At 49.2% G+C, this 23,337-nt stretch overlaps 1 protein-coding gene across 1 annotated transcript in view; it reads left to right on the forward strand.

The window, feature by feature from the left end:
* The first annotated feature begins 428 nt into the window (after positions 1-428).
* The window catches only part of LOC139828799 (uncharacterized), a 108,985-nt gene continuing 86,076 nt past the window's right edge, over positions 429-23,337 (forward strand). Inside the window, exons 1-2 of the mRNA XM_071813335.1 lie at positions 429-432; positions 1,513-1,882. Coding sequence (XP_071669436.1) covers positions 429-432; positions 1,513-1,882 — 374 coding nt within the window. The remainder of the gene's footprint in view (positions 433-1,512; positions 1,883-23,337) is intronic.

Consider the following 23,337-nt stretch of genomic DNA (forward strand, 5'->3'; position numbering starts at 1 on the left):
GTTTGCTATACCCACAGATTTTGCCCAGACACTGCGCCACGACACAGCGGCTTCTTGCTCAGCACCAGGTCACTCGCATCATCATCTCTTTGGAGGTTTCCTTGCATCAGCACAGCAGCTCGCTTGCATTTCATTTTTTGCTGGCTCAGCGGTGCAGCCTGCAAGACCATTTTATAACACCGCTATATTGAGATCTGCGTTTACCTGAGGCTTAATGAGTTCGGGATGACAAATCACCCCATGCAGAGAGGAGTGTGGCAAACAAACTCCCCAGGACGTGGGAGATTTCAGGCCCAGCTCCACGATTACGCCCTCCTCCTTGTCCTGGGCGCGTTACCATCGCCAGCAATGTCCGACGCACCGGCCCCTGCTGGAAGGAGCCGCGAGGCAGAACTGATGATCCAAAATACAGAGACGTCAGCTGTCCCATGGGTACCGAATTCCTGTGCCTCACAGCACGACAAGGACGCCTCATGCCATGGGTGTTATCACATTAGAAGATTAAGAGAAAAAAAATTGATTACTTATTGTATTCATAGAATCATTTAGGTTGGAAACGACCCTTAAGATCATCAAGTCCAACTGTATTCCTGGATAATCCAGCTTCAAGTTGCTCTGTGCAGAGGAAGCACAAATGAATTAAGCATTTGCCATTAGGAAAGCAGAGTTTTTCCACCTTTTTTTTTTTAAATGTTCAGTATTTTCAACAAGAACAGGTTATTTTTTAATTTATATTTTTCCCTGCAGCTCACAACCCTTAATGAACCCTGAACCGCTGCAGCTGCCGCTCCCCAAGCGCTCCAGGTGCGCAGGGCAGGTCTGCAAATACCATCACCAGCGGTGATTTTACAGAACCCCCCCTGTGATACAAGAGGGTTTTACTCATCTGCCAGTGCCTCACGTTTCTACAGAACCAAAGCCACTTTCATGTAGTGTTTGGAGGTACAATGGGCTTGTGCAACAGTAGAACATCTTTCATTCAAGCAAGAGAAAAGCTGGGTGTGTGTCAGAGAAGCTGAAACCGGAGCTATTGCGTGATGTAGCCGAACGTGCCTGTTCTGGTTTGGGTCACTTTGCTGAAAATACTGAACTCATTTCAGACACTTGTCCAGGTCACTGTTCTCTCTAGAGCCGGGGTGTTATATTCGGTATTTCAACCGGAGTTCCAGGTGGTGTCTGCAACCCTGACAAACCAGCGGTGGGCAGGACCTCACCCTGAAAATAAGTTAATTTTGTGCCTTTTGTTCACTCTTTCTGTTCACGCCCCCACAGCCACGGGCCCAGCCCTGCACGGGGAGCTGCGATCGAGGCCCCGGGCCGAGCTGAGCTAAGCTGGGCTGGGCTGGGCTGGGCTGGGCTGGGCTGAGCTGAGCTGAGCCCCAGGTGTGTGGGTAGCGGCCCGGGAGGCTGTTCCGCCCCAGGTGTGTGGGTAACGCCCAGGGAGATGGTTCTAGATGTTTCCAGCTGGTTCCAGGGGGCCGGGCTGACCCGCTCGGGTTTCCGTTGATGGAGACGCGCGCCGCTCCCGCTCAACGGCCGCTGCCTGCCCGGGGAGCGCAGTGACCGCCCCGACCCGACCCGACCCCCGGGCCGGAGGGGACGCAGCCCGGCCCCGACCCGACGCCCGGGCCGGAGGGGACGCAGCCCGGCCCCGACCCGACGCCCGGGCCGGAGGGGACGCAGCCCGGCCCCGACCCGACGCCCGGGCCGGAGGGGACGCAGCCCGGCCCCGACCCGACGCCCGGGCCGGAGGGGACGCAGCCCGGCCCCGACCCGACGCCCGGGCCGGAGGGGACGCAGCCCGGCCCGGCGGGACCGTGGGCATGGAAGCCCCGCGGCCGGAGGGGACGCAGCGCGGAGGAGCGGCCGGAGCGCACCGCCGGTTCGTGTTCGTGTCGCTGGGTGGCGGGGGTGGCGCTGCCCGGGTCCGCCTGGGAGGGCTCATGGAGGGGGCAGTGCGGGCAGCTGCTGCAGCAAAAGCCGTGGAAACCGTTTTTCTTGTTGGGGTTTCTGTGTTGCAGTCTGACCAGTTAGGGTGGTGGTGCAGGGGCCTTTCCAGTCTGACCAGTTAGGGTGATGCTGTGGGGGGGGTTCTTAGTCTGACCGGTTAGGGTGATGGTGTGGGGGGGTTCCCAGTCTGACTATTAGGATGGTGGTGTGCGGGGGTTCCCAGTCTGACTATTAGGGTGGTGGTGTAGGAGGGTTCCCAGTCTGACCAGTTAGGGTGATGGTGTGGGGGGGTTCCCAGTCTGACCAGTTGGGGCGATGGTGTGGGTGGGTTTCCCTGCTCTGGAGTAGCTGCTCAGCCTGCTCCTCATACCCTTACAGGCTGGTGGTAAAAAACCCCAGGCAAGCAGCAGAGCAGCTCCTGCCCCTGTCCCGGCGTGTAGATGGGCCTCGGGAAACAACTCAAAAACCAAGAAGTGGAGAAAAAGTCATAGATATCAGAGTTCCCGTTCCTGGTGCTTGAGAGGCCCCAGGCAGAAGTAATTGGAAAATACTGAAGATCTTATTGTTATATGATGGCCACATTTTGTTTTAAAGTTATAGTGCAATAATCTTCTTTACCGATGTGAAGAAGCTTGGTAAATTTAAAAAATACTAATCAAGAGTAGTTAGAAGTGGTTCTATTTTCAGTGGAAATACCACATCGCTCTTGCTTATAACGTAGTGTCTGATACTACAGCGTGCGGCTGTGGGGCTCTTGCCTCTCGGAAAAGCTGTGGAGCCGTCTCCATGAAGGGTGCGGAGCCTCCACGATCCCCGTCGAGGAGCCGTTACCAGTGGAACTGTGACTGATCCCAGAGCTTCACTGCGGGCAGTGGGAGGAAGGGGCTCAAATAATTCCTTACGCTTACCTTTCTACGGCGTTTTCGCGAAGAAGGCGGGAGTTCTTTCCTTGTGTATCATGGCGTGTTGTTGGTGTCACAAGATTCTTCGTGGAAGGAGACAGAGGACGTTTTTTATGTAGTTTTTGGCGTGTTATTTGGTGTCAAACTTCCAAGAGGTTCAAAGGAAGGAAGTGGGCTGATTGATGTGCCAGGAGTGTGTAGGGTGAGGGCACAGACACTTGTGGTTTGCACGCTGGTGGGTGTGAAAGGGAGGGCAAAGTCTGCATCTCCTGCCTTGGATACCTGACAGAGCTGTACAACTTTTCCTTACAAATACCTTGTGTTCTGATGCAAATGCTTCAGTACTTGAAGCAAATTGGCATCATCTAATTGAATAGATGAGAATGCTTACCCTTACTTTTTAAACACCTATGTCTGTGGCTTGGCAAATAACACGCATTTCGGAATATTTCCACGAGTGGCCTGGTAATGTCAAAGCGTATATTGCTTCATTTTCAAAAGTTCTGTCCTTAATCTGTTCCTTGCATTTCGTTACTATCTCTAGGTCATTAGTGAAGTGACACCCAAGGGGGAAGTGGGAAATCAAATGACAATGTAGGTGATGTCTGACATTAGCCAAATGTCAGGCTTTCTGATGGTAGCATCAAAATTAATCTGAAAATGTTATACCAGTTTTAGTCATTTTCCTAAGAGATGAAAATACAAGAGGCAGGCTGATGACATTTTGATTATAGTCTCAAATTGCAAAGACCTTACAGAACATACCTGCTCCCCTCGCGTAATTAAAACCTGCTGTCACCTTGGTTTTTATGATATTCCTCCGTGTCCTAGCAGGTCTCTCGAGCTTTGCATGCTTTTGATCCCTGTTGTTTGAGCAAATCTGACATGTCAGTATTGCTCAGGCGAGCAAATGGCTCTTTTGTTTTCTGTTTGAGGGTAAAGATGCAGCAAAAATACGTGGGAGAAGCACCCTAAGTTTACCGAGTAACCGGTACCCAAATAAGTGCAGGAAGGTGAATTCAAGTCATGCCTTATCTAGAGGCTCAAGCTCACGCTCAGCTTTAAGCCCCGGGGTTAGTCCCGTGGTTTGTGGTTTCCGAGGGGGTCCTGGGCTGTCTTTATTCTTTTTCTTCATACTTGAAATGAGAGAAAATCTGAGCTGCTCTAAGGAGTTGCTGTTTAAGCTGCAGTGAATGCACCATCAGCACCCCCGGACAAGGTTGTCTTTGAACAGATGCCTCTGTTTAGAGCTGCTACCACTGCCTTACCTGCACACGCACCCAAGAAGATGAGCTGTGTGACGGCCAGAGAGACAAGGATTTTTCCCAGTTTAAACCATTTCAAAGCATATTGAGTTTTGCCATCTGGCATAAAAAGCGAAGCATCCTGCCTGAGCGTATTCCAGAGTGGCGTTTTTGTAGTGGCAGCGCGGGCAGCGGGCTCGGATGCAGCTGAAGGTAGCGTGTGCTTTCAGTCCAGCAGCCGGGCGGGTGAGATCTCTGCAGGTCTGGAGGGAGCGATTCAAAGCGTCATTGCAGAAGGAGACTTAGAGAACGTTTTCTGACCCTTCAGCTCTAGCAAGGCCAAAGTTGGGCTGGTGGTCCTGAAAACGGGCAACTGTGTTGGGAACGAGTTCCCTCTGTCGCAAACACCTGAGTGCATCTGCTTGTTCGGTTCATGCTGCTCTTGGTGGGTTTTTTCCTACCACCCTTTCCAACTTAGACCCATGAGGACTGAAAGGATTGACTTTAAGTTTTGGTTTAAACCCGAGAGTCTGGAAGTTGGTGCTTGTGTTACTGAGGATGTTTTGGTTTAAACCTCAGAATCTCAAGTTGGTGCTGATGTTACTGAGGATGTTTACACCACTTGTATGGAAACAAAACCAGTTGTGTGTGCTGTGTCTGGCTCCTGCCACTGAGACCTCTGCAGGTTGGTGCTGTACAACCGCAAGGGTTCGGCTGCTTTCAGGTGACATCTTTCATTTCGGATGCGCTTTCCTGCCTTATCTGCTGCTCCTGTAGGATTTTGGGCAGCGAATGGGCCGTGGCAGGGTCAGGGTTGTGAGCTCGGACAGCGCCGGCTCCGCCAGGGGCGTTCTTCAAAAAGAAATGCTGTGATACTGGATCCTCGGCCGAAACGCCGGTTACTTCTGCTGGTGCAAAGAGCTGATGTATTACAAAATACTGTGAGCCTGTGGGTGAGAATTTGTCTAAGATTATTGTGGTAGTCTTGGCTTTTGTTGGAAACCAGAAGTGAGTATTTTTCCACTTTTTGTGGAGAACACATCCTTATTAAATAGGGGCCCAGAATTTCTAGCACTGCAGGTGAGTGGTTTTCTACACAGCCCTGCTGAAAGGGATTAACCTGATAAAATCAGTGAAGGTGGAGTGACGGAGCAGCTTGTGAGCCCAGCCCAGCGCCTGGGGCTGGAACGGGTCCTGGCACCCCGAGCAGCTTGTGAGCCCAGCCCAGCACTTGGGGCTGGAACAGGTCCTGGCACCTGGAGCAGATTGTGAGCCCAGCCCAGCACCCGGGGCTGGAGCAGGAGCAGGTCCTGGCACCCGGAGCAGATTGTGAGCCCAGCACTTGGGGCTGGAACGGGTCCTGGCACCTGGAGCAGCTTGTGAGCCCAGCCCAGCACTTGGGGCTGGAGCAGGAGCAGGTCCTGCACCCACCATCAGTGGGAGCTGTTATTTGAATTGACATTGTGAAGAATTTTACAGCAGGTTTTTCCACCTTTAAATGAATGGTGGGGCAGGTAAAACCAAACGTGTGTAATATAAGATTATGTTCAAAAGAGTAGATTTTTTGACTGTGGAGTGCAAGTATGATTGTGTGTGTGTGTGTAGTAAATCCCACTACAAGGGGAAACAAGGGAGGCTGTCCCAAGAGGTTTTCCTGGGATGTCTTATCCTAAAGATTTGCATGGGGTTCCCTGTCAATAGCTTTCAAGTGCTGGTGTTTCTGCTGACAAATGCCATTGGAAAAGTAAGCGGTCTTTAATTCATCTGTGCTCGCATTTACATTCCCGGAAAGCAAACCCGGTATTGCCAGCGACAGCGAGTTCAGCTCGGTTCAGGGTTTTCTCGAGAATATGAAAATGTTATAGAAGACAAATGCCCAGACAGGAAAAATCCCACAGCAGTCCTGAAGCAGTCACAGGAAAAATGATGCAGATATTTGGAGTTTACGTTGTAATGAGAGTCCCTGGAACCCCTGAATCCATTGGCGTTTCCTCCCAGCGTACGGGAGGGACAAGGCAATGGGTGTATAAAGAAAATCTGCCATTAATGTCGTTGAAGAAGTGTGTTGTGTTAAGTATTCAATTCTGCTGCAGATACTGTCTGCATATAGCGAGTAAGTAGAAATAAGTTTAAGAAACACTGTAAAATTAAACTTTATAAGATTACTTTTTTATGGAATATGCAGTAGCTGCCACATCGAATAAATGTATGTTTTTCATTATATTTTTATTATGCATTTAAAGCACATTAAGGAGCAAACAACCATCAAAGAAAAAAGAAACTTATTAGATTTAGCAAGTAATCATATCAGCTTTATGTGTGGTTGTATTTCTTGAGAACAGGGAGAGATGCATGTCAGTTGTCCTTTCAGGCTATTTAGTAAGCCATTTTTCTTTGGGAGAACAATATTAATGGCTGTTTTGCTATGTTCATGCTGGATTGCATGAGCATTTTGTCTTTTTTATTATAGTTTCTTATAAGTGTGCCATTACAGCTTCAGCAATCCAGTAGAGCAGCTGGGAAAATAGATTGCTTTGATTTTTGTCTCTAAATGGGTGTTAGTTTGTGTGCGAGCTTCTAAATTGTTTAAACACTTAGGCAAACATTTGAGGTTTAGTGGATGGTGTTGAGGAGTCGTTCCCATTGTCCTCCAGAAATGAGATTTGTTCAGTTATCTGAGGAGTCCAGTGATGGTTTAATGTGGTTTTGGGATATTTAGTGATCTAAGATTGCTTTGTCCTGCAGCTTCTCTCCCGTGGATGGTGTTATTGTCATCTGTTCCTCATGGGCGGCACATCTGCCGCACATCTGGGGCTGTCCCAGCCGGTTTTCCCCGGTGGGTGAAGGTGTCCCCGCTCCCCGGTTGTGCTGCTGGGGTCCGGCCCCTGGCTGCCCCCTCGCGGTCACTCCGTCCCTGGGCGCCGGGGCTGTTTGTGTGCGGGAGGCTGTGCCGCACAGCGCCCGTTCGGTGGTGACTCCGCACCAGCGCCGGAAGGAACTGAACGCGCTCTGTGGCTCGGGTGACGCAGCCTCTGGCGGCCTCAGCCGTACCTGGTGCTGAGTTAACGTGGGCATTGACCGGGCACCTTAACGGAGGCGCTGGAGTGCCGAGGGGCGAAAGGGCAGCGCTTGTTTTCGTGCTGAATCACTACGGTAAATTTAGCAATGAGACCTGACATTCTCCGCCTAATAAGAGCAATTTTTATGCTTAAATTGTGGCTCTTTTTATATAAAGGAAAAATAACATTAAGCAGTGGTGTATAGCTTCAGCAGCTTCACAGTTTCTACAAATGTCAAAGTGCTTATTCATTTAGTTGACAAATGTCACTTCAGAAGCAGATTATTTCTCTTAGTGGCAACCTGATTTATCGTTGTGGAACGCAATTCATTTTTTTTAAAGTGGATTTATTTTAAAGAATCATTAATTAATTTAGCATTCGTTCTACTGGAAGTAATTTGGGATTCCATATTTTCATACCACCTATTATTAGAGAAACATCATTGAATTTCTTCTTCACGGAAGCTCCTTAAGCAACTTTTTCATCACGTATTAAATATTATAGGATGATTAATTTCTGCATTGTTATAGGAGAGTTAAAGGTGTGGGGAGTCCCAGACAAGTAGTGTCCTGAGAAGCAGCACAGGAGCTGCAATGTGAACCCAGGAGGAGTTTAACGGTGGTGCAGATTGGGTACCATGATTGACTGCAGTGTGTTTGATGTATCTGGGTGTCGGGAACCTCCGGGAAAGCCGAGTCGTGTTTCTTATTTTGATGCAAAAAGCCCTGTGCACCTACCAATGAAATCACCTCGGAGCTGATCTGCACAGTTGGACAGATCTTTGTGACCCACTGGATGCTTTATGTGGCGTTTAATGTGCTGTGAGCTAAACCTGGCTCACGTCAAAACATCTCCAGCGCTGGAGCGATCGGTTTGTGAACGTGTTCAGAACATGAAGGACAGCCCCAAAAGCTATCAGAAAACCAGTAAAAAGGTTATAATGAATACCTCGCCTGTTCCTAAAGCACCATGGGGGGGTTTTGGGTTTGCCACCACGCTGCTAGAAAAGCATCGCTCCTTTCTCGCTCCTTCCCTCTGGCCTTTGTGCTTTTTTTGGAGACGTTTGGTCAAAATCCGTGTCTGGTTGCATCCAGCTGGTTGTAAAAGTGTGCAGAAAATCAGCTGGAGCGGTTGCAGCAGGACAATAGGGGCTTGAAAGCCCCACGTGGGGTACGTGCGGCTCTAAACCGGGCTGAGCAGGGTGCTTGTGGGGACCGGCGCCTCCAGGCGTGGATGCACTGCGGATATTTTGAGGTTTGTTGGGTTTTTTGGCTTTAGTTTGACAGAATGTACTTGAGAAAGTTCACGTTGTGTACACGCTGGGTGGGCTTTTACCCTTGAAAAGCTGCTTTGAATTCCCGTTTCCAAAGCATTAAGAAGGTTATAAATGTGTGGTGTGGCTGAGGTGGTGTAGCTAATCCCGTCACCCGTGGTGAGCAGCTGGAAAAGCGTGAAGTGATGAATGCAGAGGTCGAGTCTGCAGACGTGGCCCATCCGGCCGCTTCCTGGTGTTCGGCTCTGTGGGGTGGGTGTGCAGACAGTGCCCAAGCAGAAGGAAATCGGAGTGCTCTGTGTCACCTGAATGGGAACGAAGTTTCTTCTGCCTTAGGGTCGGCGCACAAAGTGGTTGCTGGAGATCCAATGCACTATTAAAGGTACAAACAGGTTTGACAAAGTTTCCTTTTCCCCATGGAATCTGTAGTAAATAGAGGTAAATTCTGTGTTGTTTTCTGTTTATTGACCAGGACTGTGTCGAGTTAAGTTCCTCTAGAGCTGCTGTGGGATGGAGATAGAGCCACTGCAGCTCTGTTTAACCATTGCTCTGCCAACGTGGGCTCGCAGACGCGGGGACTCGGAAGATGGGCAGGCTGTACGTTTGCCCATATGTGTGTGCATGTGCAGAGATGCTATTTAAACAGTGCAGCTTGGAAATACCTGTTTGAAAGCTCTTCTGTTCTCCCTTGCTTCATTTACCCCTCCTTTTGGTGCTTCCCCTGTGTCACCTGCACCTTTGCAGCGTGATCATTTATAACCAGCTGTGTGTTTTCTGTACAGAGAACTGTTTTCTGAAATAAAAGCGGATTTTTGTTAGTTCTAAATGAAGATTTTTGGAGCTGTAGTGTTGGTTGGGTTGGGATGCAGCTCTGGAGCCGTCCGGACCCATCCCGTGTGTTTGCGGAGTCTAAAAGCTGTCAATAGCTTTGAATAATGTGTTTCAGGAAACAGCCGGTACTTGCGAGTCCCTTGTCCCTAAACTTCTTATGGCTTTTTGTGTCGTCTGTAATCACCAAGTGCCATTTCAGAGTTGTGCGCAGTATTCACGTTGTACTTTAGTTGTATTAATGTGGTGGATTCATTTGATAGAGTAAAGTTTAAGTCTTTGTTTGGAAAAGAAGACCCACCTTTGTCACTTTTCCCAAATCACCTTCTCAAAACCTGAATTTTAAGATGTGGCTTTTTATTGTGGGAGGTTTTCTGTTTGTTACCAGTCTTTGCTTGGGAGGGTAGGAGGGCCGCCCGTGTGCGTCCCCGCTCAGGACCAGTCTCTGTTCCTACACGTTACTGGTGTTTCAGCAGCGCTCGGTGCGCTTGTCGAACAGTGAGCGGTTCTTGGGCACTCGGGAACATCCAGCCTGCGACAGCAGCCCTGTCCACAACAGAAGGGCTTTCTCCTCTGAAGAAGGCAGACAGCAAAGATCTTTTCTTTCACCGCCTCGTGGTCTCAAATAGAGGACGAAGCGTCTTTTAGGAGGCGAGCAGGGTCCGTGTGCCGCTCACGCTGTGTTCAGTACGTTAACTCATATGTTAACTCACCACTTTGTTCCCTCCTTATAAAGCATCTTTGTAACACTAAACGTAACACACTGGCAGCTTGATGATCCTCGTTGTGCTAATCGTATTTCCTTTGCTGGAACGTCTTTCCCTACCTTCCACAAGCCATATGTGTTTGGTAGCTGAACAAGACAATGGTTTCTGAGTCAAGGAATAAAATCCTTTGCAGTACAGGTCTCTGGTGATCATCTCGGCTGTTCCTGTGGTGACAACAATAGCTCATTGCAAAGTGCCTTCTAGAAGTGGTTGAAACCAAATCCCACCTGGAGAACTTGCAGTCCCAGTTGAACCTGATGGCTGGAGGGAGGTCCCGTTCAGGAAGATGCCATTGCTGGTTTATGCCAGTATCTGTTTTTTCTGTAATTTGCAGTGTTAAAGCAATCTGCAGAGCCAGAGAAGCCTGGAGGGGAGGGCGGCAGCGGTTTGGCAGCCCGGCGTGGGGAACACACGCTATGTTACTCACATATTAATCCCCAGGGTTCCTATTGACTTGAAAAATTCAAGTAGTTTGTGTTGCAAGTAAACACCGTGAAGCCTGGGCATTTATAGCCTGTAACTTATATTAAATATTGTGCATGCAGAATTGAAATCAGTTACTTGTTTCTCATGCTTGCGTGCGTACTCGTGTGGCAATCAGGTGGTAATTAAGTATTCATTACGTACCCTGGGAATAGAGGAGAACATAAGCATCTGGTACGCGGAGGAGGTTTCTATCAGCTAATACCAAACTTTGAGTAGAGGGAGGGTTGATTGCTGGAACCGCGCTGCCCACCCGGGGCTGGGTGATGATGGGTTGGTTTTCTTCCCTTTCCAGAGCGGGCGGTGCCAGCGCGGCCGCTTCTGTTCCTGGCCGGGCAACGGGCCCGAGCGTGTCACACCTGTTGGTGGTGATGCTGCGACACCTGTGTGCACGTAAGCCCGGCAGGGGGTCTTTATGGGAAGTGAGGTGAAATGTTTCGGATTTTTAATACCCACCACATGATTAATAAGTACCCAGAGCGCTTGTTTCACATGCGCTGTGTTTAAATAAAATGTTCTTGCGGCGTTGACCCATTTTTAAATCATTCCATTCAATATTTGTACTGTAACTGGTATTGGATTTTTTCTTGCATGTGTTTTTTGCCAGCTACTGAAATGTAATTTAGAAATCCAATAATACTAATGTGCTGAAGAAATATGGCTACACTCACTGAACACGAACAACCCAGTAAAAGTATTGCTTTAATTTTAAAGCTGACCTTTTCTGTTATTTAGTAGAAGAATCCACAATTCCAAAAGGAAATGGACCTTTTTAGCTGGAGAGGATGGATAGCCTGCGGGAATGGAAGACTGATGGGCTGTAATACTTCGACTGTGCTAATCCAATAATAATAATAATAATAAGGACATTTTTGATTAAATGACTTACGATTATGTTGGTACCAAGACGTAAGTCAAAGTTGCCTCTGCAGTCAATACCTGGTATAGTTTTCTCCCAGCAGCTTCTATCAGGGATGTTTAGAACAGGATATCTGGGATTCAATTAACGGTTTTAAACTATAGTATAAAATCGTCAATATTTCTGAGGAAACTTTATTTATGAGAATAAATCGAAACCTTGTCTTACGGGTTAGAAGAAGAGTTGTGCCCATGCTCTGTTGTGAAAAAGCTCTGTCAATTTAGTATCATAACCATTGGGAAGCTTTTTAAAATCATTCCATAACGTTTAGTAAAAAGCCTGGGATGTTGGCGAAATGGTGCGAAGGGATACGGAGTTCTCCAAATCAGAGGTTCACTTTTCCTATTAGAAACTCTCAAACTGGATTTAAGATGTCCATAAAAGTGTCTATAGTATTTTATAAATACAGCGTACCATTTCATAAATATTTTATGGAAAACACTAACACTCTGCTTCAACTCCAGGCTTTTGAAGCTTTTCTTACCAAGCACGTTAGAACTGTGTTTTTCAGCCCGAGACTCTTCCCCTGGTAATTCCTTTAACCTCCAAGACAAAGCTCTAAAATCTCATGTTGCATTTGAGGTTGTATTTTTGGGGAGTTTACCACCTACCAGTGCAGAAATGAGGGTGTGAGCTGCGGTGTTCTTCCTGTGCATGTAGCCTGTACCTGTACCCCGCTGGTCTGTGCCTGGCACCCCGCAGCGCAGCGTTCGGGGGGTGTGCCCTGCTGGGGTCAGGCGGCTCAGAGCAGGGCCTGACCCAGGCCAGGCTGGAAAGCCTGCAAGGGTGGAGATGACCCTGTATTTACACGGATGTAACGTTACAAAAGGCGTGTGTGTGATTGCACTGAGCCAGTGGTACTTTTTCCACCGTCTCTGTGTTTATGGATCGATGTAATTTCTACCCCTGCATACAAGCAGCGGGTTCAATAGCGTGTGTCCTGCCCTCGGTCCCTCTGCCCTCCCTCCATCGGGGTGCTGAACTGTTTGAGCGCCTGATCCTGGTGCAGAGCGGTGCTGCGCGGCATCACCGCCGAGGAATCAATGCAGCGGTGACCTTTCCCGGAGCTGACATTTACTGGGTGGATCTGCTCGCACAGACACCACTGCTCACTCGCCTCCTACCTCTCCCCAGAGCTCTGCTGCGGGATTTTTCTCCCTTTGATGTCTTGCTCTGCCTAATTTTTATCTAGAGGGTCTTTTTACCTTTTTTTCCGATATATGATTGGAGGGAGGACGACTGAGTCTGTCTGACCTAACAGACCCTTCAAAGGAGACTGCGCAGGCACAATAAAGTGAGCTAGGGTGAGACTTCTAAAACTGAGCAGTGTGAAAGCAATCAGATGTCCCATGTGGGGTTTGTCCCGTGTGTCACCTCCTGCTGCCCGTGGGGGCCTGTTGCTGGTTGTTTTCAGTTCCTCCGCTCTCTGTTCCCCAGGCACAGCAAACGTCCTTCGCGTGGCCTGCTCCTCCTCGCTGGCTGCTGGACGCTTTCCTTGTCACCCCGCGCAGCTTCCCGTCTGACGCTGGTGTCAAATTCTGACCTGGGTTTGGCCTCTGGAGGCGGGAGGATAAACCGTGGTTGTATTTTCTTACAAGCCTTAAGGCGCAAGAGAGGATGCAGCGGCTGGGAGGAGCGTGAGCGCGGCTGGAGCCTGCGGGGCTGGGGCGGCCGTGCTGCTCACTGGGACCCTCCATGGCTTTGGGGGACCCCCATCCAGGGGCTGCCGCTGGCTCTTCCCTGGAGCAGCTCCCTGCCAGGAGCAAATGCAAATCAGTGCCTGATTAAAATCCTCGTGATGGCTGAGACTTTGGTGCCGTCTCTCCCAGTGACTGAGCAGCATTTTATTTGGGGCATCTTGTGAAAGCAGTGTTGGTTATGTTTCCCCCCCTCATAAACTGCAGAGACAGATGAGCGGTCTCGTCTTTGTTCACCCCGGGCGCACAGGCCATGCGAGGACAGAGGGCAATAAAAGCACCGTACAGCGTGGTGTGGTTGCCGGGCTGTGCTCGGGGGTTGAGGGAGCACCGGGGCACAGCAGATGTGCAGAGAAATGGTCCCGAGATCAAACAGACCCGTCTGGAGGGAGGCAGCGCCATTCACACAGCCAGGTCGATATGGCTCTGAGCTACACACTGATCGCCAGGGAAATCGTAGGAGTTCGCTTGGCTGTTCTTGTGCGGTTCGATATTCTGTGTGAGTTTCTATGGGTGGCAGAAGGAATACTCCAAATAGTATATTTCTTAGCGTTTACATGTATATCTTAGTATTATCTTAGTGGTGTATATAGAGAGAGTAAGAAAAAATATTTTCTTCAGAGTTTGGCCTTTTTTGTTGTAAAGTTTGACAATGTAACCTTGCTAATCTGAAAATGTTTTGTAATTTTTTAGCTGATTTAGCTAATTGGGAGCTCCTGGTGCACAGCCCCGGCGAACACGGGGCCTCAGCCTGTTCTCCATCCCACAGTGAAACCAAAGCACAACCCCCTTGCCTTGGCTGGGAGTTTGTTCATCTGGCTGCTGCTCTGGAGAACTTGAACCTGACACGTCCTCCTGCTCAGAATGAGCTCTCGCTCAAGCTGCTGATCAATAGCAGAAAGCAGCAGCTCTGTCTCTATTGCTTGTTTTCTCTATCTTGAATCTGCCAAGATAGATTAGACCGTTGCCAAGGTCACTCAATACCTTACGAGTGAATGAAAAGATACCTAGTTGACTTTTTTAGGACAGGACTGCAAAAAGGCAAGACTGGAGCTAAGCTGAGTGTGCAATGGCAGATTAAATCTGCATCAAGGTCACAAGGAGTGTTTTGAAGTGAACCTTGGACACGGCTGAGCGAGACGCCCCGGCTGGTGGAGGGTTCTTGCACTGCGGGGAATATCGGCAGCGAACGTAAGGCGAGGAGCAAGCGGGAAATTGGGGAGTTGCAAGGGGAGAGAAATCCAGGTGTAGCTGTCTTGGGATCAATAGGGCAGTTCTGTGGTTTGTGGCGCAGAGGCTGAGCTGGGGGTCACGGCAATAGGAGCAGCCTTGCGCAAGGGGAAAAAGGCAAAAAAAAGGCACGAGTCACTTAAAGAAAAGGTTTTTTGCATTAGCAATGACTAAGATTACAGACAGGATAGTTTTATAGCAAGAGGTAATACATTTTATTAGGCTGACTGCTGTAATGGGGCCGACTGTCTTGATGGCGTGTGTCTGAGAGCTTGTCTTTGCCAGCAGTTGATCTAATAAAATACAGTGTCTGTATAAATCTGCTGGCCTCGGATCATCGTGTCTGCCTCAGAACAGCTAATAAAATAACAGACGTTTTCCTAATACAGTTGCTTCATTTGATGGATTGCCATGGCCACTCAGCACCGGATAGTTGTTAGGCTATGGTGTGTCTGTATGTTAAGGAGTCTTCCAGTAGAAAAGTCTGAGTAGTTGGTTTAGCCGGTTGTACAAATGAAACTGGAATAATTGCTTCCCTAGAAGCCAAAACGAAACTGCCACTTGCTGTTCGTGCCTGGGTTTGGGGCTCAGACTCTCCGGAGTTGGAAGCTGTTTGATCCGTAGGAAACGCCGTCAGACCTGCGCTGGACGCGGTGTAGCTGTGTCCCACGTACAGCTCTGCGCTTACCTTTACTAGATCAGCCCTTTTGTTTAATTTCAGTCTGGTATTCCTATGGTTTTAAATAGCAGTGCGCACTTAATTGCTGTCTTGTCCTGGAACCGAAGTGGTTAGGAAAACAGTGATGAAAGTACCAGGAGTTAGAGATTTTTCAAGGCATTTACAGATAACAGGACCCTTCTGGTTTCCCACCCCTCTCCATGTCCACGAGTTCACCCTTGCAGGGCTGAGGGCAGAGGATTGTGGATGAAGAAAATTGTGTTAATTACTTGCACTGTAAAAGAGAATCTCATATAATTGAGACAACTGGAAACCACCGAAACCTGGTGGTGGTTCTCTGTGTGACCTGGAGCGCTGAAGGGCTGCAGGATTTCCAGCCTGTTTGAGCAGCCCGACTGCAGTGACCGGGCTGTTAGCTGAGGAAACGCAAACAGAAAAGGCTGCAGCTTTGAGTGTGTCCGTACTTATCTTACAGCTCTATCTTTCTAATTGAATTTTAAAGATGCTGATCACGAGTCGTTGGATGAGGCCAGACTAAAGCTCCAGTCCAGATGAAAACGGAACAGCGGGACTCAACTTGCCCTTGAGCTGCCTTTTGGCTTGGAAACACGGCGTTGTCCTTGCTGGAGGTTATGGAGTCACGCTTCAGTCTGCCAGCCTCCTGTGCCCAGGGCTGGTCCATCGGGGTCTCAGCCGTGGGGCCGCCCCACAGCAGCTCCGAGCGCGTCCCCCCGTCGCGGAACCGTTTGCTCAGCGAGCTGAAGGCAGGCAGCTGGTTTTGCAGGAGTTCTCCCTGACCGTCTCTTCCTTCTCTTGCCCTGCGTCTGCTCCCCAGCTGCTGGGGAGCTGCGTTCTGTATTTCAAGGCGTTTGGCATGGAGCAAGGTAAGGGTGGAACGTTGCTGGTGTGCGAGTGCTGCTGGCGCTGGGCTGGGCAGGGCTGGTGGTTCTCCCCGCCACCCCCGAGGTGCTTGAGGTAGAAGATTGTGAAGCTCAACTTGAGCATCATCTTTTTCCATTTTCTCATCTGTAGCAACAAAACCTATTGGGGATTGGACCTGGATGATCTTCCGAGGTCCCTTCCAATCCCTGACGTTCTGTGATTCTGTAATATACTTTTTATCACTGCTGTCAAAACTTTGCAGGAAGTAGGTTGAGATGATTCTGGTACTTCATATGGTGATTTGTCTTTGTTTTTTATTGCCTGTGCTTTGTTTGATGTTCTAAATGTATTTCAAACAGATATCTCTACAAGGAGAATAAACATTGCATTAAAAAGCCTTTATCGGTATTTAGACAGGTGTTGCAAGAGTGGTGTAAATTTGTCTGGATACCCACACTCATAATATTGTGGAATCTGCAGGAAATCTGCTCCTGTCACGTTCTGGACCAAGGGAAGGCTGGGAAAAGTGTTAAAGCCTGTTCTGCAGAGCTGCTGTGAGCGTTGGATTGGAGGTGCTGGTTGTTCCCTGCACCATGAGAGGTGCCCGGAGCAGATGTGCTGCGCTGGGGGGCTCTGAGGAGGCGAAATGAGCCGGGTTTGCTGTAACCCGGCCGGCCCGGCGCTGGGGCTGCGGGCTCTGTCCTGTGTCCGTCTGTCCCTGCTCTGGCCGGTGTCACAGCCTGCGGCACAGCGGCTCTGGGCGTTGAGATCTGTTTGCCTTTTCCGTTTGCCCAACCAAAATGTTATGAACTCTGTCGGCTGTCTGGAGATTCATCGAATGCTGTAAACATTGAATTTGCCTCTGAATCACAAAAGGGTGATTATTGAGACCTTGAGGAGAACTCGGGAGGTGTTTGAATGCTTTATTACATAAAAACCCGTGAATCTTTGCAGCTGGAAAAAAATGACCGAATGAAAATATTTACCTTTCCTCCTCTGAATGTATCACCGTGTTGTTGGCTTTGGTTTTATTTTAAGGGGAGATAGTAATTCCGTCCTCTTTATGACCTTGTGTTATGGATTTTTTTAAATTTATCTTTTATCTCATATAATTGAGTTTCCAGTGTCTTTTCCTGAGCAATTCAATAGACTGATAACTTAGGAGCACGTTGCCGCTTTATGAATGTCAGGAGCCTTACACAACCAGATCTGCATAGCTGAGGGTTTTCAGGCAACTGGGTTCTGAATTCCAGTTTCTCTTTTGCAAAGTACAGCTCGGGAAGGCTGTTTAACGAAAATCCAACCATCTGTGGAAGCGTGATGGGTGGGAGTTAATGTATTGTTATTCATAGTTAAGCTTTCTTTAATGAGGACAGTGGAACCCGGTTTGCATATTTGGATAATGTCCCTGTTTGCTGCTCTTTCCGGTGTTTCCCAGGATTTGCGGTAGGTTGGTGGCTTTCCGTCTGATACTGCTTGTATCCCAATTCTGACACCTTTGTAATTATCACTGTGCAGTCATTAATTAGATGAGTAAATATTAATTACACTAATTAAGCATGAAGATTGCTAAAAGAGAAAGTAACACCAAGCTGCAGAAAAGCTTTTTTGTCAGTTTGAAATTGTTGAGAAAGCCTTAGAGTTTGGGAAAACTGGCCCTTGTGAGTTCTACAACCAGCGCTCCTTATGCCCAGTTAAGAGTCAAGCAGAATATAGATTGTCTCATTTCTAATCCATGCATTGGAGGTTTGAAGATGCAAAGCTGAGCCTAGGGTGATGTAAACTGTTAAATTCTGATGGAAAAGGGAAGATTCTTGTGTCTAGTATGAAAATAAGGTCTTAGACATGCAAATCTTATACTATTCCTATGTTTCCAGTTTCGTCATTGATCTTACAGTAGCCAGTGTTTCTCCTTGTGACCAGATATGTCCTGAAGGCACTTGAGAAGCTCACAGAACGATTGAAAAGTGGTTCAGAGAATGGCTGCATTCCACTGGGATAAATTCCACCTTTATGGCGGTAGCAGCTCTGGGCACGGGTAAGAGAGCCGGTGTCAGAGCAATTTACGGACCGTGATTTGGAAACGACCACATTAATCACGGACAGTTTCCTATACTGCAATCAATAGCCAGTTCTGAACTGTGGTGTGAAACTTAAAAATTATATATTTATATATATACGTCTAAATGATGTGAGTGACTGAGCTTTGCTTTCGGCAGAGGGAGCTGCGCGGCTTCGGCAGCGCGGGGTGCAGGAGGAAAAGGCTCTTGTGCCGCAGCCGCTGCTCCGACTTCTGTCAGCACCGGCTGCTCCCGTCTGCCCGTGTCTGGAGCTCTTGCCGAGCTCTGCCTCGCTGCATAGAAACTGTGCTGGTTGCTCTGGGACCGGGAAAGCCCGTCCCGAGCAGGCTGCGAGGAGGAGGGAGGCGGCTCGAGGCTCCCGGCGCGGTGAGCGCGTCCCGGCGTCTGCTGCCTCTGTTCTCCCGCAGTTCGCTTTGGGAATCGGCAGGAAAACCCTTTTCCTCACTCAAGTGCTGTAAACAGATGTTCTTGCAATAGGAGAGGCAGGTACTGCATGGTCAGATGTTATAGCTGGCTCAGGATATTTACACTTGCGCTCTCTGGCATGTGTTTAATGACAGAAATCAGGGGCAGAATGCACAACCGATAGGTACAGTGTGATCTAGTGGATTCCGCTGCTCGGAACAACAGCAAAAATGCTCTCTGTTCACTTTCCCCATTTGTTTTCTCTCAGGCAGGTCGTGTCTTCCCTCCCGTACCAGCGGTGCTGAGCTGCACAGCCTGCCCAGGCTTTAAACCCCTGTGGCTGCACAATCCTTCCCGCTACGCATTACCATAAAATAGCGTCAAATAAAAACAGGGAGAATATTTTATAAGAATATAAAAGTTTCCAGTAACACTAGACACATGCGTTTTTATTGGGTTTCATGGTGTTATGGCAATAGTTGTCATTTTCTTCTTGCAGCGAGAAGAAACGGTGCCACCGAGTCCGCGGATTTCCGACAGATGACGGACAGCAGGCTGGGAATTAACAGCTGTTGCAACAGGAACGTGTCAGTGAGTTTGTAAACGCTCCTCCAGTCTGCTCGCTGTGTTTGTAAATGTTCCTCGTCGTTTGTAATCGTTCCTGCAGTCCTCATCACCACCTTGTAAGAGATGGGGCTTCCCTTGCCCGGTGCCTGGAGCCGTTCTGCCTGAGCTCTATATCCGCATTAACCAGCGTGTGCTTTACTGGAACGGAGAACGGATGAGGAGTTTGGTTTAGAGCAAAATGAAGAAGATGGGAGCGTGAGGTGATGTAAAAGTTATGTGCAACTCTCGTTTGGAAGTGTCTTAGTTGCTTGTTTCATGGCAGATGAACATTGTGAATTGGCATGAAAGAATCACAAAAGCCAGGTCAAACGCGGTGGGATTGTACTGTGCAACAGCTTTTCTTGGTCGGTGTTGGTTCTTTCCAGGTTCACCCGAGTTCCGCCCCCTCGCGGGGGTGACACATCTGGAATACTCAATAGTTGCTGAAAACCTGGGATTTCTGCCACAGGAATCTAACAATGTATAGGAAATAAATGTAAATAAGCGAAGGTGATTAGCAGTGTGTGTTGGCAGGTGGTGCAGCTCCATTTCCATCAGCGAGGCGTAGCTTCGCGGAAATTCAACTCCCTGCATTTCAAACAGGAGCAGGGACCTGATTGTTTTCCCCAAATGGCGAGGTGACTTTTGATCAGAATGGTAGAAGTTCACGGGAAAACACAGGGATTTTTATTTATTTTGGCATTTTGTTGGAACAAACTATCCGAAGCTTTTGAAAGGTGATGCACTAAACTGGGAAAAAGAAAACGAATGGGGTGTTGCCCTAGCGGAAGCAGAAGCAAAAAGCACGTCCCGAAGTGCTCGGTAAAGTTCTCGAATAGTTGCCGGTGAAAGTCTCTCCCTGCCTGGCGTGCTCACGTGGGGAGGAGCAGGCTCTGTTAGCTCCATGCCTTTTCCCGCTGGCGTTTTGATGCCGTGCAGCGTGCAGACGGCAGCTGAGAAGCATCGATACCGTCACTGTCACCGGGCTCCTCGGCTCAGGCCCGGCCACCTCGGGCTGTCGCTGTGGGGCTGGAGCCGTATTTGTCTGCAGTGAACCTCCCGGCGGGCCCGTCCTGGTGCGCGCAGACCTTCCTGTGTCTCCGGCACACAGAACCCAGTGTGCTCTTCGGAAGAGGGTGGCATAGAAAAATGATAATTTATTAACTCTACAAAAGAAATTTATAGTATGGTTCATGTTTGCCAATGCTGGGGAGTAAAAGCGGCAAGATGATCTAAGAGATCAGAGCTGGAAGAGCCAGTGGTGGTTTTTACGTATTCAGTAGCTTTGATCTGAAACTAACGTAGAGTTTTTTGACTAACATGGGTACAGCAGGTCAGCAGTTATACCGAGGGGATGTCCGTGTGTCTGGCAGCTCAGCAGTTATACCGAGGGGATGTCCGTGTGTCTGGCAGCTCAGCAGTTATACCGAGGGGATGTCCGTGTGTCTGGCAGCTCAGCAGTTATACCGAGGGGATGTCCGTGTGTCTGGCAGCTCAGCAGTTATACCGAGGGGATGTCCGTGTGTCTGGCAGCTCAGCAGTTATACCGAGGGGATGTCCGTGTGTCTGGCAGCTCAGCAGTTATACCGAGGGGATGTCCGTGTGTCTGGCAGCTCAGCAGTTATACCGAGGGGATGTCTGTGTGTCTGGCAGGTCAGCAGTTATACCGAGGGGATGTCCGTGTGTCTGGCAGAATGTCTTTCTTCCTCTCTAAGCAGATTCCTCTGTTTATACCACTACTGGAAACTGCAAATTCAGAACTTGTGATGAGTGAGTGAATTGAAAGTAATACTGTTGGACTCAAAAGCCCCGAATCTGGCTCTTTTTGCAGTGCGGGGTCTCGGAGCCGTTGCTGAGGCTGCAGGCTCAGGCTCGGTGGGGTTGTGGCCCTGGGCTGGGGGTGGCTGGAGGCCCGGTGGTTTCATGGGGGCCGGCAGTGGCCAGGGTGATGGAGGTGGCCCAGGGGGCCCGCAGTGGCCCGGAGGGTTGGTGTCAGACTCCTGTGGGTACAGGACAATCCCCATGTGCCCCGTCCCCCCGTTGCCAGCGCCTGGGGCTGCGGGTCGGGCAGGACCTGAGTGCCATGCGGGCCAGGGAAGGTGCTGGGGGCAGCTGAACCGGGCACCGGGGAATCGATTTCCTCTCTTACTGCCCCGTTAAAACAAGGTCTCTCCAGCAGAAATGCTCCCTGGGGGCTGAGCTGTCAGAGAGGATTTCGGTGCACTCCACAAGGTCTGTGGTCATATTGCATGCCCACTGGAACAAGTTACTATGTCGAGCATCGCTGCTGTCGTTGCTTGAAAACCTTTGCCACAGCAGCCACTGCTCCTAAAGGCAGAAAAAAAAGCATCAGAACTTATTTAGACCATAATTTTCCGGGAGGTTTGATGTAAGTAGCTATGCAAATCTGAGAGAATGCTGGTAAGAGTTTAATTATCAATTCCCAATTTAATTGCAACAATAGTGCACAAAACAAACAGTGTTGTTGCTGTGCACAGAATTAAGTATTACATTAAAAAGCATAGCAGGGGATAACTGCGTTGTAGCTATTAACTGTAATATTAAATAGCATTCAGCAAAGATTTTATAAAGTTCTATTCTGTTTTCATTAGGATAGGAGGGAGGAAGGGTCGTCTGCAGAAAGGTGAAAAAGTAAGGTAGAAAAACCAAGCCAAAACAAGCCAAAATGAAGCTGACTTGTCAGTTTGTATTGACAGCTTCAGATAAACAACAAACGGGTTCGTTTATAAGCTGTAAGATGTTTGTGGGGATATTATAGCAAACAAGCTGTGTTCACAGCACTCCTGGCTGTTGGCACCCGCACGTTTGGGTGCTTGTCTGTCTGTTACTTCACGGCAGCAAACACAGCGTAAGTGCCGATTTGGTGGTGTCGGAAGAGCTGGACGGGGAAGAACGAACAGCTGCAAACAAACCCAGATCTCCAGCTGGGGAAGCGAACTGGAAATGCTGATGTGAGAGACCCGGGGAGCGGGGGCCGGACCCAGCGCTGCCGCGGAGCCGCAGCATCGGCCGGGGAGCGCACACCGAAATATTCAGGAAGCTGGAGAGAAGTTTCCTCTCTGACTCACAACATTGTTCACAGAAGCCATCAAGTGTGACACATGTCATATACACAGGGAAAAATCACTTCTTTTTCCTTTTCCTCACATAGTTCTTTGGTTTTCGCTATACCGAAACATGAGTGGAACAGCCAAATCCTGCCTGCTTTCCTGGTTGGAATTGGGGTATTTGTAAATTGGGAAGCCCAAATGGGGCTTGTCCTGTGCTGGGGTATTGCCTGGGTATATTATCTTCATCTGCAGAGGCACCACCGGCTCCTGGGCTGGCTCCGTTCCATCACACTTGCATTTGTTTGTATCTTAGCTCCATGATCCAGAGAGTCTGCCGGTGTCTGGCACACGTAGTTCAAAGGAAAGAGATCCCGTGATTGTAAATCATTTGTGTCCGGTATAGGATTAACTAATTCAAACAGAATGTTCCATTTTTTTTTAAGGTTTAGCAATGGGGAAATTTAAAACCGCAGTATTTGAGCTGAGTGTCAGGTTTAATTTTCCCTTACTGAGAATATTAGTTAAGATATTTGTCTAAGAAATTCAGAATTTATTCATAGTAAATGCAAGTACCTTTGAAACCTTTGTTTTCAGCTGAAACAAAGTGCTTTGTGGGATTACCAAACGCTAGTCTGAGCTCTGGGTTTCACGTAGGAGTTGGCTTCAAAAGCCCCGGCTGGGTTGAGGAGAGGATGGGGACAGTGAGCGCAGAGCTGCTGGCCCCGGTGGAACCGCTGCTGCCCCCGGCCCCGGTGGAACCGCTGCTGCCCCCGGCCCCGGTGGAACCGCTGCTGCCCCCGGCCCCGGTGGAACCGCTGCTGCCACCGGTGGAACCGCTGCTGTCACCGGTGGAACCGCTGCTGTCACCGGCCCCAGTGGAACCGCTGCTGCCCCGGTGGAACCACTGCTGTCACCGGCCCCGGTGGAACTGCTGCTGCCCCGGTGGAACTGCTGCCGTGACCAGCCCTGGTCTGTGCAGCTCTTGCACAGACACTGCTCCGGGAACACGGGGCCAGAGCTCACCTGTCCTCTGCAGCTCAGCTCCACGGTGCCTGTGTGTATCAGAACCGGTGCATAGCGCCGCTTCTGCAGTGGGTGTTGTACATTGACTCTGGATCTGGTCCCTGTTCTGCCGTGGTTCCCTGTGTGATGTTATAAGATCTTGTCGTATCTCGCCCATTGGTGTTTTTTTTTCCTCTTAATCTTCCTCTATCTCGTTTCTGGAAATTGTAGAAGGAAGGGAGGTGGTTGGACGCAATTT

This window comes from Patagioenas fasciata, chromosome 10 (assembly GCF_037038585.1).
Source record: "Patagioenas fasciata isolate bPatFas1 chromosome 10, bPatFas1.hap1, whole genome shotgun sequence".
NCBI lineage: Eukaryota > Metazoa > Chordata > Aves > Columbiformes > Columbidae > Patagioenas > Patagioenas fasciata.